Source organism: Lineus longissimus, chromosome 11 (genome assembly GCF_910592395.1).
Source record: "Lineus longissimus chromosome 11, tnLinLong1.2, whole genome shotgun sequence".
Taxonomy (NCBI): Eukaryota; Metazoa; Nemertea; class Pilidiophora; order Heteronemertea; family Lineidae; genus Lineus; species Lineus longissimus.
The window spans coordinates 19,065,892-19,081,284 of NC_088318.1; the positions used below are offsets into that span (position 1 = coordinate 19,065,892).

The 15,393-nt window shown below is 45.8% G+C and overlaps 2 protein-coding genes across 2 annotated transcripts; both read left to right on the top strand.

Moving 5' to 3' along the window:
* Window positions 1-6,277: 6,277 nt before the first annotated feature.
* LOC135495555 (aquaporin-5-like) lies at window positions 6,278-11,556 on the top strand. Its single transcript, XM_064784340.1, has 3 exons — window positions 6,278-7,058; window positions 10,251-10,331; window positions 10,559-11,556. Exons 1-3 carry the CDS (start codon window positions 6,492-6,494, stop codon window positions 10,760-10,762), a joined length of 852 nt encoding a protein of 283 aa, XP_064640410.1. The 5' UTR covers window positions 6,278-6,491; the 3' UTR covers window positions 10,763-11,556.
* Window positions 11,557-11,727: 171 nt separating this feature from the next.
* On the top strand, window positions 11,728-15,393 carry LOC135495687 (probable 2-ketogluconate reductase). Its single transcript, XM_064784536.1, has 4 exons — window positions 11,728-12,176; window positions 12,374-12,554; window positions 12,714-12,892; window positions 14,422-15,393. Exons 1-4 carry the CDS (start codon window positions 11,780-11,782, stop codon window positions 14,667-14,669), a joined length of 1,005 nt encoding a protein of 334 aa, XP_064640606.1. The 5' UTR covers window positions 11,728-11,779; the 3' UTR covers window positions 14,670-15,393.

Below are 15,393 nucleotides of genomic sequence, written 5' to 3' on the forward strand. Positions count from 1 at the left end.
TTTTGTGTTAAGTTTGTTACTTTTTGGTGGTGAATACTGTGAAATGTTCACAAAGCTCAAAGGTGGTGAATTTGCAGTTGGTGTTACACAATATGCTGAACTTACAGAGTGGAGAGTGGAATAAGCTCTCCAGTTGTCATGGCAGTCATCCTCCTGTAACACCATGGTTGTGCCTATTGTCTTATTCCAGCCACATATCCTAGACAGCAAGAATGGGTGGCCACTGGAGGCTAACCAATGGCACACACCAACTCAAGTTATGAGTATCTTCCTTATCAATGGGCCAGCGGGGCTGCCACAGCCCCCCACCTCGCTCCACTCGTATGCAACCATTTACCAACCGCTTGTAGGGAAAGACAAGGGACGATACCACCGGTTGTGATAGAGTAGGGGTTATACCTCCTGCCTCATCAACCTGAACCTCCCGCTTACACCAGCCTCATATTGTAGAATCAGGGGCTGCTCTTTGTGCCGCTGGTAGTAAGAGACAGGAACCTGAACCTCCCGCTTACACCAGCCTCGTATTGTAGTCATGATCTGCTTCACCTGCCGCTGGTAGCGAGAGACAGGAACCTGAACCTCCCGCTTACACCAGCCTCGTATTGTAGAGTAATGATCTGCTTCACCTGCCACTGGTAGCGAGAGACAAAGGAACCAGTCAAGTGCATCATGAGATAGTTTAATTGGGGACGAAATTGATAGACGTGCTCCCCTCAACCCGAACAATAGGCCTTAAAATTTTACTGAAGTACACACTGATTTCAGACGTTCGATGGTTCGAATCGGCCCATGGAGATCGAGGCCGTAAAAGCCTCCTAACGGGACTTCAACATTTCAAAGTCCGTCAACGATAGAAACCACGCCTGTATGACACATTATCCCACCAACCGTGTTTGGTGGTCATTAGCAGATCGAATACGACTCGCAAAAATGAAATAAGCGGCAGTCGGGGAATAATTTGCAGTAATAATCAGACCGCCGCGGGCACTGCGCTGATGTGTAATTAAGGGCTCAATGGCAATGGGGATAGAGTGATTCAAGCAAGCACAGTCCTACATGACCTACGATATCCAAAGGTTCATAAGCGAGCGTCAACAACTCTTGGTGATCCTCATGTGGTGTCATCCTTGATCGCACGAAGATTTTATGATCCAGTCAGAGGAGTCGAGTGCGATTCGACCGAGACTGTGAATACAATCGGACAAATCAGAATGCGTTAGCCTGAGCGGGAAACCCTTGTCATCGTTTAGGTCTATCGGCGGCTACGACTCAACCTGATGCAGGGCAGCGGGCGTGTCATCATGTACCCGACTGACCTCTTTCCAGAGCAGACTACTTCTAAAAATCTGGTATTTTCTGCATTTTTTACTCGATTCGGCCAATTCTACGCCACGATATCAATTCGTCCCTTTCTATTAGCAAAGTTGACGAGACTGAGTGTAATTCCTCTTTGGTACCAGCGTTTGGTTGGCTAGTTTCAAATGACAAGACTGAGTGTAATTCCTCTTTGGTACTAGCGTGTGGTTGGCTAGTTTCAAATGACGAGACTGAGTGTAATTCCTCTTCGGTACCAGCGTGTGGTTGGCTAGTTTCAAATGACGAGATTGAGTGTAATTCCTCTTTGGTACCAGCGTGTGGTTGGCTAGTTTCAAATGACGAGACTGAGTGTAATTCCTCTTTGGTACCAGCGTGTGGTTGGCTAGTTTCAAATGACGAGACTGAGTGTAATTCCTCTTTGGTACTAGCGTGTGGTTGGCTAGTTTCAAATGACGAGACTGAGTGTAATTCCTCTTTGGTACCAGCGTGTGGTTGGCTAGTTTCAAATGACGAGACTGAGTGTAATTCCTCTTTGGTACCAGCGTGTGGTTGGCTTGTTTCAAGTGACGAGACTGAGTGTAATTCCTCTTTGGTACCAGCGTGTGGTTGGCTAGTTTCATGTGCTACCCCGAGCAGGCAGGAGTGCAGATCAAGTGCTTCTGATTGGAGAATCCGATTGGAAAACCCTCACGGAATTGGTCAATCAGAAACCCCCGATCCTGCTTTACCAATGCAGATTTAGAATCGAACCAATCACCTTGAGAGTGCAAGAGTTTGCACATGTCGTCGGTGAGTTGTCCGCAGAGGCTGACGAGAGTTTTTAGTGGGAAATGCCTGGCCACGGTCTATCCGGGGTGTTTTGCAGGGGGAAAGTGGTTGATGAAGCCGCATGGGCCTCTGCTGGACCCCATGTGGTCCACGCCTCCCAGCGAGCAGACCTCACACGGTTTCTTTTCAGATTAGGAGCACTTTCGGGAACATTACAGAAGGAACAACAGAAACATGGATGACTGCAACCATCAGTGCGTTCATCGTTGCCTTGGGTTTTTTCGCAAGATACTCTTGGATGGTGACCGGAATTATAGGAATTCCTGGGAACATTATAACACTTATAATCTCTCTTCAAAAGAAGAATCGGACGATCTCGACGTGTTGTTACATGGCGGCGGTTGCGGTTGGGGACACGTTGATGCTGCTACAACTGATGTGGGTCCATTCTGTCATCTACTGGTGGGGCAGAAAGGGCAAGCCATCAGAACTCATCCTACAGTAAGTCACATCCTCACAGGCAGCTGATGTGGGTCCATTCTGTCATCTACTGGTGGGGCAGAAAGGGCAAGCCATCAGAACTCATCCTACAGTAAGTCACATCCTCACAGGCAGCTGATGTGGGTCCATTCTGTCATCTACTGGTGGGGCAGAAAGGGCAAGCCATCAGAACTCATCCTACAGTAAGTCACATCCTCACAGGCAGCTGATGTGGGTCCATTCTGTCATCTACTGGTGGGGCAGAAAGGGCAAGCCATCAGAACTCATCCTACAGTAAGTCACATCCTCACAGGCAGCTGATGTGGGTCCATTCTGTCATCTACTGGTGGGGCAGAAAGGGAAAGCCATCAGAACTCATCCTACAGTAAGTCACATCCTCACAGGCAGCTGATGTGGGTCCATTCTGTCATCTACTGGTGGGGCAGAAAGGGCAAGCCATCAGAACTCATCCTACAGTAAGTCACATCCTCACTCTGACTATATTTGCATCAAGTTATATCCTAACTTGACCAATTCCAATGATTGCAAAGTGCTTGTTCTCGCGTAAGACTTCCACTCAAGTTTGACAATTATTCAAGCAAGCAAAGTTTCCATCATTTTACAGATTCGGTTGGTTCCAAGGTTCCACTTCCGCCATGTTCTCCAGCTTTGCGCTTGCGCAGATGTCGATCGACCGGCTTATCGTGGTGCGGTTCCCGATGTCTGCGACCAGGCTTTGCACGCAGGGACGCGCCAACAAAACCGTGGTCATCACTTTCATCTTGTGCTGCCTCTTCAACATGCAGACGTTTTTCGTGTGGAGGTACCGCAGAGAAGGTAAAAACTTAGTTTCCGCAAATATTGCATTGTAAATGTAATGGTAATTAAAGAGGAAACCATTCGGGACCGGCAAATCCTGGTCGTCATAGCGGGGGTCGCCGACCGGGGTTCCACTGTTCACTCAAAATCTGTTTTAAAATCCCCTTTCTCCAATTTTGGATTTCAGATGACACGCTGCTTCACGCCGATCCAGGAGACCCTGTCCTGGAGTCCATCGTCCTTGCCATCCATTTCATCTTCAGCACCGTCGTCCCCTTTGTCATCATCGTCGTCTGTAACCTCTGGATCATTATCGCGCTCAGCCAGGCAGCCATGAAAAGGGGGGAAATGATGACAGCAAACAACGCGGCATCTCGCGAGAAAGATGAACGATACCTCACCAGGATGTTAATCGTCGTCTGCGTCGCTTACGTCATCATTTCGACGCCGTATCGAATGTACGGGATTGTGATGGGGATACCGGTCCTCCTCGATATTTACAATTTGAATGTACCCTATTGGAGGATGCGCTATGATCTTCAGTATATCATATTGCTGTATATTTTCGGCAATAATTTCGCGGTTAATTTTTATCTGTATGCAATTGGAGGAGGGCGAAAATACCGACGGGATATCAAGAAGTTATTCACAGAAATGTTTTGGTTGTGCAGAAAGCGTTAGACGATATGCCTCCGAGGATTCAACCAATTCCACTCTACGTTTGCATAGGCTCCATGGCGCTACTTCTTCGGATGAATGCTCATCAGGATGCCCCTTAGTGGCAGTCGGATTCTGGGTCCAACATTGATTAAAAGCTCGAGATATATAAAAGAAATCACACCCAAGTGCCTCGCATAATGTGAGGCGTATACCTTAAAGGGTCAAGATAACACCAGTCCTGCTCTTCGTTGCCAGGAGAATAACTGGCGCATCCAAATATTAATCGATCGTGACGTCATCATAAAAATGTCAAGATGTATTCATGCGCTTTAACGTTGGAATGACACCTGAGTGGTGGAGTAAGACGTCTCTAAATGGAGTGTTGTGTTCCTCTGTTGTCGCGGACTCCACTGTCAGTGGCACTGCTGATGATATGTTTCACTCACAGATTCGCGGTGACTTGAATACGCTTACGCTTTCTCATTCATTCACAATACGTTGATGTTGCCATACCGGGAGATATGCACCCATATCATATAGGCAACTTTCATCTTCGATGAGACATTTATGACACTAACATTGGTGTTGCTCCTAACTTTGGCGTTACCGCTAACGGTTAATACCATAATCAAATAACGCCAGCGTTAGCAAGCGACACCATCGTTAACTACCACTGCATACACACCAAGGTTTAAAACTGTAAGCCATTTCTCATTCGCTTTTTCCGGAAGTTACCCATGTATATCCCTATGGGATATGTATGTCATGTATATCAGTCACGTGACGGGCGAACCTGAAGCCTCGATGTCTGATTATAGCTAACAATAAATGACGTCCTGGCTGGTGCAGTGAAAACACCAGCGGGTTGTCACATATGAGATCTCGAGTTCGATTCCCGATATACTCGCTTAAGAACGAGGGCAAATCTCTCCACGGGATAGGTTTCCTCCTACTTTACATCTATTATGACTGTAAATCTCGCGAGAACGTCATTAATGGCATATGAGTCGTCTGACCCCCGGAAAATAAGCCCGCCTCGTTGGTATCTATTAGTTCAAGGCATGGCTTATTCACCGGAAGTACGAAGACTCAACAACGAATAGTCCGCCGAGGCTGACGAAATGACGATATTCCACGATGACCCCAATTTGTGCTCAACTGCAATAGAACAAAACAAATCCACATACTAGATCGAGACCGATGATATTCATATAATGATATTCATCTCTCACAAATCTCTCACAAATCTGCTGGTCAGCTCCCAATGTACAACCAGTGTGGCGCTTAAAAAGGTTTTGAGCCAAATTCTCTATGGAATTAGGACGAAGCTTGCGAGACACCCCCTCTCATCTTCATCTTCAGGGTCATGGACCAATTACTGCCATCCCACACAACTGAACCAGCGTATACAAGCTACATGTCCTACTCGTGCCCACATCACAAGATCTCCATGGAGACGATATTCGGAACCAAGAGTACTCATAAATCAGCCCGATGAGGTTAGAGTGTTCTGGCGGCAAACGATGTTATTATACACCTTTGATTTCTTGAAGTATTGAAAGGCCACGGGTCTCTTGACCTTCAATCCAATTGGGTCGGGATATTTCTAATTGCTACACTGGGATACGACTCCAACCAAACTGGAGCGCCACCTATTGACACATCGAGCGTACAGATCGAGCTCCTTGTTGACCTTCATGGAGTGAGCTTTGTAAAACCTTTGTGATTTTTATGCATCGACAGATCAAACACTGTGATGAACTAGTATTGAAGATATCAAATAAAGAATGAAAAGTTTTAAAATCTAGGTTGCCGTTCAAGGTTGCCGTTTGTACATTTTCGTTTATACCCTACTAGCGGACAAAACGAGACAGGTCAGGTCGTTCGTGCCAAACTTTGTTGTTTGCAGAACCTCAAGGCTATATCAACAATGCTTAAAAGACCTTGAATTTTAACGGATTCCTTTCTGAACAGCGTAATGTTATGATTTGTGAGTGATTCTCGACAACAAAGAAAAACCCTCTTGGCATTTTGTTAAAAAGAAATGTACGGTAAAACAAATATGAAAATGGGGCGAAGGTTTCCCTTTCGCGATTTGTCACGGATCATTAAAGGTTTCCGGCGTTTCAACAACTTAGTGACTGTTTATCTTTTATTTATGAAGGTGATCCACCCATTGACGTGACGTGACGTGCATCCTCGAATACTAGGGTCAGTTACATGCTCCTCCTTTCGCAGCGCCGCACAGCACTGTTTGCAGTTGATATAAAAGCCACAGACAGCCGCGCTCTGATCAGTCAAGGCAAGGCTTACTCGGGGGAGAGACTGTTCATTGAGAGTGGCTCTAAAGGCGTGACTGCTGGCGGTAAGAGCGCGATCGCAGGTTACGCAGGGGAACACGACTGGAAGAGCGGAATAAGATTAGAGTTTAACCAAAGACACCAGAAATGGGTTCAGCAGTAGAGAAACTAAGGATAGCAAGCAGTATCAAGGATGCAAAGACAGGAAAATTCTGGGCCGGAGTGTTTGCGGAATATATCGGGATGATGATGTTCCTTTTGATCGGGATTGGTTCTATCCTCTTCATGGGGGAGTCATCATCAGGGCTTCACATCGCCCTCGGGGTCGGCCTAGCCCTTGCTACCAGTATCTGGATCACAGGAAACGTCAGTGGAGGACACTTAAACCCCGCTGTTTCCTTCGCGATGCTCTTGATGCGCAAGATCAGCCTGCTGAAGTTCTTGATGTACGTTGTGATGCAGTGTTTCGGCGCCGCGACGGGCGTGGCTATCCTGCGCGGCCTCACACCTAGTGCGCACTATGGCACGTTCGGGACGACGACCATCAATGAAGAACGAGGCGTGACCGTCGGCCAGGGGTTTGGCACGGAGGTGATGATCACGTTCATGTTGGTGCTGACGGTGTTCGCCTGCTGTGATGGAAAGAGAATGGACCTGAAGGGGTCAGCACCTCTCGCCATTGGTCTTTCGGTCGTGATTGGACATCTCTTTGCGGTGAGTAGTATATTTAAGTCCTTCACTATGAAACACATCACTGAACGACAAAATATCAACTTAGTGAAGAAAATGTCGCCAACGAGACGTGCAATATGATCTGTACTAATACACGTGAGACGTTTTTTTCGATATCGATAGGCCTATATACTGATGGAATCATGATCGTACAGCATTAGTTTACATTGCATGATATGGTATTTCCAAGTTGGCTGTTTAGCTATCAGTATGTTCAATACCCGTTTTAATGACTGGAAATATCACAATTACAGTCAAAATACTTTTCATGCAATTTTAGTTTCAGTAAGAGTACTCGTTTTCACTGGCCCATTCAATGTAATGAAATGTTCTTCTGTTCAAAGGAAATGTGAGCTTTTCCCAGTTAAAACAATATGTTTATTATGCCAAGGGGCTCACGTGTTTGTATTAGTGTGTTCCCTTAGGAAGCCACTGGGCACAGCCTAGCAACCTTCAGAATTATTTTGGAGGGTCGGTATAATCTGAATTATTGCCTATCAGAGCGTTTGTTGGTGAAGTTGGCGATTCTCAAAGATGGAGGGAGTTGCGAACTTGCAATGAATTTTGCCCGAGATCTCACACTAATCAGGAACATCCAAATCATACTGACAGCAACAGGCAGGTTCCCAGAAAGACACTCGTGGCAGTAGAATGTTGTGAGATGCATTCCTCCTGAGTAGGCTCTCCTCGTACTTGACTTACTAGCACATATTTAAGGCCTCCCTTTCAAGTGAAATATTTGATGACATCTGTGTCATGACAGCGTATTGGTGCCTCGCTATTATGTCAATATAAGACCTAATGCCACACAATACCAACATCAATTTAGTTCAGTGTGTACATCCAAGCTTTCACCCCTTGAAATATAGTAGTGTTTTACACTTTCAGGTATCAAGTTCAAGTAGGCCTAGGTGTGTGATATTCAAACCGATTCGCTCAAGATCAGTGTCATATATGGGCAACGCCCGCCGGTATATCATGTATTGTATACGATCAAAACATTCAATGTATCCTGCATGTAAAATGCACCCGCTGATCAAACTGATTTTACTCCTTTTTCCTTTTTTTATAATCATGAACGAAAAAGTCCTGCCATTTGAGAGAATACGTCACCTCTCGGCAGGGAGGGTAAATACTTAGGGATCGACATTGATCCATCAAATATGAGGTCAGTTGTTGATTGAGAAGGTCGCGTCCTTGCTTTCCGCTTAACAAAAGTGATAATGACGAAATAAAAGCAAGACCTTTATGCTTAGTCCCCAAACTTGGTTACAATGTTCATTATTGTTTGTATGATGTACAATTTCGGTATCAAAAATGTAATCACATTCGCACCAAAAACTTGTGATGTAGCCAATATATTATGTATTCCATCAAAATAACTCCATTTTTTGTCTAACTATTCTAGTAATTGGTTAGCTTACATACTACCCATTTGGGAGATAATCGTTGCACTTGATGATGATAAACGAGAATGGGGGCTACAATACCGCCGTTAACCTCGGTCAAATTAACTGGGAAATACACAAGCCAGCGACTTGTAATGGAGGTCTTGTCTCGTAACGGTCTTCGTGTTGACAACCTCCTCAGCCAGCGCAACACAGCGAGCTGAAGCATTGAGACTGGCGGGTGATAAGATTTTTATGTAAATGTTATTCATGACATGTACACCAACTCCTAGCATGGTTGTATTGTCCCACTGGTATCGTTTGAGGAGGATAAAACAAGCGGGTGGCCTTTCTTATATTCAGAGCATAATGCCGAGGAAACTGCATTGATTCACTAACAAATGAAAAGTAAACACTTGGTGTTTCTTGGCTTATTCAACAATAATGATAAGACACACAACCGGAGCAGAGACAGCCTTTGAGTCGCATGGACCATTACGCATTCCCGAGAAGCGTCATGTTTACCTCGGGATAAACAACACTTCATTCAGGAATTTTATGATTTAAGATGATAAAATATCATTAAGTTTTTCATAATATCCATCAACAGTGAGTCTAATTGCATCAACTCGCTGCTTGACCGAATGCCTGGGACGATGGCGGAAAACCTTCGTCTACACTTGTTTATTACACTCTATTCACACATAGTAATACGAAGAGCAATAAACAGTACATGAACAAGAACAGTATGATTTATTTGCAAATAACAAGAAACAGATAGAAAGGACGCCCCCTGATGACAGAGTCGAGAGTAGCAAACCCGTTTGTTGTTGTTGAGAGGACGATCCTTAGAAATAAAAAAAGACCTGCCCAGAGCTGCTTTCGTGCAAGGTCAGACGACAGTGCTCGCAGTGTCAAGTCATAACGACCCTGACAAGGTCAGACGACAGTGCTCGCAGTGTCAAGTCATAACGACCCTTGCAAGGTCAGACGACAGTGCTCGCAGTGTCAAGTCATAACGACCCTTGCAAGGTCAGACGACAGTGCTCGCAGTGTCAAGTCATAACGACCCTTGCAAGGTCAGACGACAGTGCTCGCAGTGTCAAGTCATAACGACCCTTGCAAGGTCAGACGACAGTGCTCGCAGTGTCAAGTCATAACGACCCTATATGAAGGCATCCTAACATTGATATGAAGACTTTAACTTGGTCTATTGTTTTACACTTGGTCACAAGCGCCAGAAAATGATGTTTATCCATGGAGTAACCGGGCCAGCAGGCCAGTTCACACACACAGAATCGATTATAGGAAGTTTTTAAAATCTTCATTTAAATCTTTTTAAATGAATATGTTTGTTCGGCCTAGCTGTGCGATTGAAACAACGGCAGTGTTACTCTGTCCGTACCTTAGCGTTCCAAGATAACACACGGAAACACTTACAACGTAACACCTGCCTTGTCTGTATTGGGAAAGCCTTCTTGCTGCTGGAGTTACAAAGTAGCGTAGACATATCACCGTTCCTGACTAATGTTTGGTGATATTCAGCATTACGAACCAGCATCATACCTTTAAGAACATGAATCTTTCATGAAAGGCAACGTTGACCTTTCGTAAGACGTTTATTTTTGTTCCTTTAATGTCATACCAACCATATGAGGTGTTGACCCAGCATAGTTTACCACATCGCCAGTTTTATCTTTCAGTGTTCAGCATAAGAAACATATTCAACTTCATGATTCGAACCTACGACCTACTGTATTTTCATGCCACATCTTGTATCTTGCAGCTACATTCTACCGGTGCGAGTATGAATCCAGCCAGAAGTCTCGGCTCGTCTGCTATCAGTGGCATTTGGACACATCACTGGGTGAGTTCATGTAGACTTACGTCTTACTAATGATGGTATTGGTTAGCACCCTGGCCATTCGATCTTTCAACTCACCGCGAAGGCGCTGTACTCATACTCTTAGAGCAGCCACAACAAATTTCGATCCAATGCGATTGGTTTTTCTGGCCACCAGAGGGCCAAAAGTGAAAATAGAGGCATTTGCATGATTATCATCTACCATGAGTACTGTCTCCTTGATGCTTCAGGTTTATTGGGTTGGACCATTCCTTGGAGCTGCAGTGGCTGGCCTCCTGTATGACATGTTATTCGCAGCAGACGCCACGCCCCAGAAGACCGCCGCCTGGTTTGCGAAGCTAGACTATCCGGGCGAAGCTGCGAAACTTGATACTGACGACCCCCAAGATGTGGCAGAGAACGGAGGCAAGATGCGTTATGATTCGCAGATGTAATATCCTTATGGCATCGGATCGAATCGTCAGAAATGCGCTTCCACGGCTCGAACCCGTCATAATCGAGAAGTTTGTAATGGAGACATCAGAACAGAAAAACGTGACAGAGCCTGACTGATTTAACACCCAACGGAGGAGACACTGTATAGTATACTTGTGCTCGGTCATTAAACTGGCAATGCCAGAGCCCATGTGAAGCTTGTCTTGTTTTCCATCGAAACAGCCACCGTCACTGTCTGAGTTTACTGAGATCCTTTAACAGGTGGCACTGCAGAAGAAGAAGTGAAACGTGTGCCCAAACCGTTGGTACGTTTGAGTACGTTTTGTGATAAATCCTAGGACTGCCACCTATGCGAAACTCTGTAAACTTCATTAGTGTTGTGTTGGTGTAGCAGTCTTAAATGTCCCTCCTGGAAAAGGTGTCTCCCAGTTGTATGGTGACGGATTAAGGCATGGTTCAATAAAGACACATGATCGTCAATACCTCAAATAATAGATCCGCATCGGACCCACAGCGTTGGCCCCGGGCCGGGACAACCCCATTCAAGGACACTTATAACTGTTACACCGGTGTGGTAGAAAACTTTTCCTCCGATATATAGACGGACGGCAGTGTGGTACTGGGGACATCTTATTTTGTTTTCGGGAAGGACACCATTTCAGGTGGATATTAAAAATTCCTACAGCGGCAATTTGAACCAGCTCGCCTCAGTAATGCACTGGATAAATAGTCTTTGTGGTAACATTCACTTTTATTATGTCATGAACTTCGATAAATAAATATTCTAGTTTCACCGACCTTTTCTGAAATTTTTCGTAACAAGGGCCTTAATTAACCTTATGAGCTAGATCTAGTAGGCAACTCAAGGAGCCCAGGACACCATGATTGATATGGTTTATTATCTTCATAGCCTACATGTACTTACTTAATATGTAAAAGGCCAATGGGCAGAGATATCAAAGTTATCACCACTTATACACTCTATAGTGGGCAGTAAGAGATTTGGGCCTACCACCATGGATGAGAAACTTCGAGTTGTGATCGAAGACGATGACTTGCCGATGGGCGCCCCGAGGATCCAGGAGTGCATCCAACTGCTGAGGGACAAACACGGCTTCGATGTTGTGACATTCAAGCAGGTCTACCGAACCCCAGATGTCGGGAAAACAGTGATCGGAGCGATTGTGTTATACAGGGGCTCAGACATACGCCCCATTTACACTGGAAAGGACCTACATTTGCTGCCTCATCTGAAGTTCGTGGGGACCATGGGTATAGGTGTGGACCATCTAGATGTGAGGGCGCTGGCTGTAGCTGGGGTAGCTGTTGGGAATACCCCGGTAGTCGTCGGGGATGGACCCGCCGACCTTGCCTTTGCTCTCATGCTGGCGTCAGCAAGGAATTTTAAACAAGGTACATTCGAACAATACGGTTCGAGAGCTTCTTTTCACCGACAAGGTGTTATGATTACCCCGGCTGTTGAGGGAATGGCCCTGTGGTCCCAATCCCAGATTTGACCCCGCCGAGTAGCCAGTTTCTCCACCATCTCCTCTGATAATATCAGCGCGGCCCTTAGTCGATCTTACAGTTTATTCACTGTTTTGTGACAGGTTTTGAGTTGATGAAGAAGGACTTTGATCCAGTGAAAGACCGAGATATCAGCCTCCAGTTCGGCGTGAACGTGGTGAACGCGACCATCGGCATCATCGGCCTCGGCAACATTGGGTTCAGGGTCGCCAAGCGGGCCAGGGGATTTGATATGAAGATACTCTATAATGATCTCTACAGAAGGTAAATACAGAAACCTTTAAGAAAAACTACTTGTAGGAGGCAGGTTGGCCAGGTGAAGTCATACCATTTCACCAATAGGTGTCTCTTATATCTCACAATATATTTGCACAATTCTCGTATTCAGCACTGCAATACGCCCACCCCTCTTTCCTCCTCTAGAACCCCCGAAGACGAGGCAGCCATGGGTGTGACATTCGTGCCCAACCTCCACGACATGTTAGGACAGGCCGATTTCGTGGTCGTCTGCTGCCCGTGTACACCACAAACAGAGAAGCTGATTGGTAAGAAGGAATTCGACGCCATGAAGTCCACAACAACATTTGTCAACGTTGCAAGAGGTAAGCGCAGAGACCACTGCCAAGCCAGTGGTTAGAGTCAAACGCATACCCTCCCTTCCAGTCAAACGGTGGTAACAAAGTACTAGCAGAATGATCGACAGCAACTATGGAGGAGTGTGTAGCAGAGGTCATGTTTCTCCTGTCGCATAGGTGGCGTCAGGTTTATCACAGGGGCCCAAGGCAACAAAAGACGGTCAACTTTGGAAATGTAATTCAGCCCTATAACGGTCACATGTCAACGATTATTTAATGATATATACGGAATGATAGCGCTATGAAAAAGAGGACAAGCCAACAATTTTAAGTTGCGGCCACCAGCGATTGCCACCGCGGCCCATCTGCGGAGATGCTTATTGGCCTTTCTGCGGGGCCACCAGTAGTACAATGCGGTACAGGGGTGGGCTGCTACACATTGGTAAGCGCAGGAATCAGCCACCATGTGGATCAGCCACCATGTGGATCAGCCACCATGTGGATCAGCCACCATGTGGATCAGCCACCATGTGGATCAGCCACCATGTGGATCAGCCACCATGTGGATCAGCCACCATGTGGATCAGCCACCATGTGGATCAGCCACCATGTGGATCAGCCACCATGTGGATCAGCCACCATGTGGATCAGCCACCATGTGGATCAGCCACCATGTGGATCAGCCACCATGTGGATCAGCCACCATGTGGATCAGCCACCATGTGGATCAGCCACCATGTGGATCAGCCACCATGTGGATCAGCCACCATGTGGATCAGCCACCATGTGGATCAGCCACCATGTGGATCAGCCACCATGTGGATCAGCCACCATGTGGATCAGCCACCATGTGGATCAGCCACCATGTGGATCAGCCACCATGTGGATCAGCCACCATGTGGATCAGATGAGGGTGTGCACACCCCGTCTGGCATCTCCCTATAAAACAGGTGTAGACATGCGTGATAGCCAATAGGCCGTCATGCTTATAGATTCCATAGGTCTTGGCAGATCTTTTATGATTGTTTGTTTATTAGTGTATTGGTTTCAAATCCACCAATAGTATCCATCGATAGTATCTTCTTTTTAAGAGTGGAGTGGAATATATCCCATTTTTTCATAGCAATGGTTAGAATAGATAGTCCAATACATTTGCATGCAGTCTAATTATGTAAATATTTACGTAAACAAATAAAATTCTAAAATTGGAATTAAATCAAAAGAATCACACGCCGCCGATGGCCCACTCGTGATCGACCAACCCATGCCACTGAATGTGTCACACCAGCATGTCTTGATTACCGATGATGGCCCACTATGTCACTTTCCACTGGAGGATACCAAATGATTGTAAAGACGAAGAAACCGAGGATGCTGTTGATTCTAAATTAACACCTCGGGTCGCAGGTGGCCTGCCCGGATCATGCGGGATGGGGAACACAAGATGCACTCTTTTAAGTGATCGTATCCCGGTCGTCTGGTCGTCTTATACAGGTAGTGTGGGCATGGCTGGAAAAGAACACTTTAAGATCTACATGTAGCTTTATTTCTTCCAGGAAAGATCGTGGACACAGACGCCCTAGTGGACGCAATCCGCCACAGCAAGATCCGCGCCGCAGCAGTTGACGTCACTGACCCGGAACCGCTGCCAAGGGACCATCCGTTACTTTACTTCCCCAATGTCATAGTACTCCCTCACAGAGGAGGAGCAACATTCAAGACCATGCATGATATGCTGGACATCCTCGCTGATAGTATAAAGAAGATCAGTAGAGGCGAACCCATCACTAACAGGGTGCCTTAAATGCCTTCCCTAACGTGGTGCGTGGTTTCAACATTTGAAAGCTCGGTGAACATCTAATTGCGAGATATTACCATGGCCATGGTTCAGCTTCATCAGTCATCGCCGAATACTCTTAAACTAAAGTGATCCTGTACCGGCTTTCTGGTTGTGACTTTCTCCTCATAAGATAGATGGAATAGACGTTCAGGGCCGATTTGTTTTAAAGATGAGCTTAATACGGACTTTCTGTGTCGACTGTGATGCATGTCAGGAGGCGAGGTCCGATTTCTTCAGAAATGACTTTTGTTGATGAGCCAGCTACGCTAAATTCTGTCTGCATTTGCACCGATCGCCCATTATCTCCTTCCAAGAACCAGTCTCGATATGAATTTAAACAGTTTTTGTAAATCGCTGATAAAAATGATCGAGATATTAATTGCAAGCTCGTGCCGATACAGGAGTAATAAATACAGATTATTATCATTATTATTATTATTATCAGACGATTGGTCGCATCCAAACATGACACCTTCCCTCCCCATTTCCTCTGCAGTGTGAAATTGGTACATCAGTTGGCAGCACAGACGTTTGGCCAACTTATCAACAAAAAGGCTTGCCTGGGGGACGAACGGGGGACTTCTCGCACCCTAAGCGAGAATAGTACCACTAGACAACTGTTCCTTGGGAAATCAAATAACTTTTATGCTAGAATAAAAGTACAGGTTTTAGACAATATTATCTGACA

Bases quoted from the DNA above. Each gene is read 5' to 3' on its own strand.
- LOC135495555 (XM_064784340.1), top strand. From the start codon at position 6,492: ATGGGTTCAGCAGTAGAGAAACTAAGGATAGCAAGCAGTATCAAGGAT. The intron at 7,059-10,250 runs GTGAGTAGTATA...TGTATCTTGCAG, and splicing joins TGATTGGACATCTCTTTGCG to CTACATTCTACCGGTGCGAG. The intron at 10,332-10,558 runs GTGAGTTCATGT...TTGATGCTTCAG, and splicing joins GCATTTGGACACATCACTGG to GTTTATTGGGTTGGACCATT.
- LOC135495687 (XM_064784536.1), top strand. From the start codon at position 11,780: ATGGATGAGAAACTTCGAGTTGTGATCGAAGACGATGACTTGCCGATG. The intron at 12,177-12,373 runs GTACATTCGAAC...GTTTTGTGACAG, and splicing joins AGCAAGGAATTTTAAACAAG to GTTTTGAGTTGATGAAGAAG. The intron at 12,893-14,421 runs GTAAGCGCAGAG...TATTTCTTCCAG, and splicing joins ATTTGTCAACGTTGCAAGAG to GAAAGATCGTGGACACAGAC.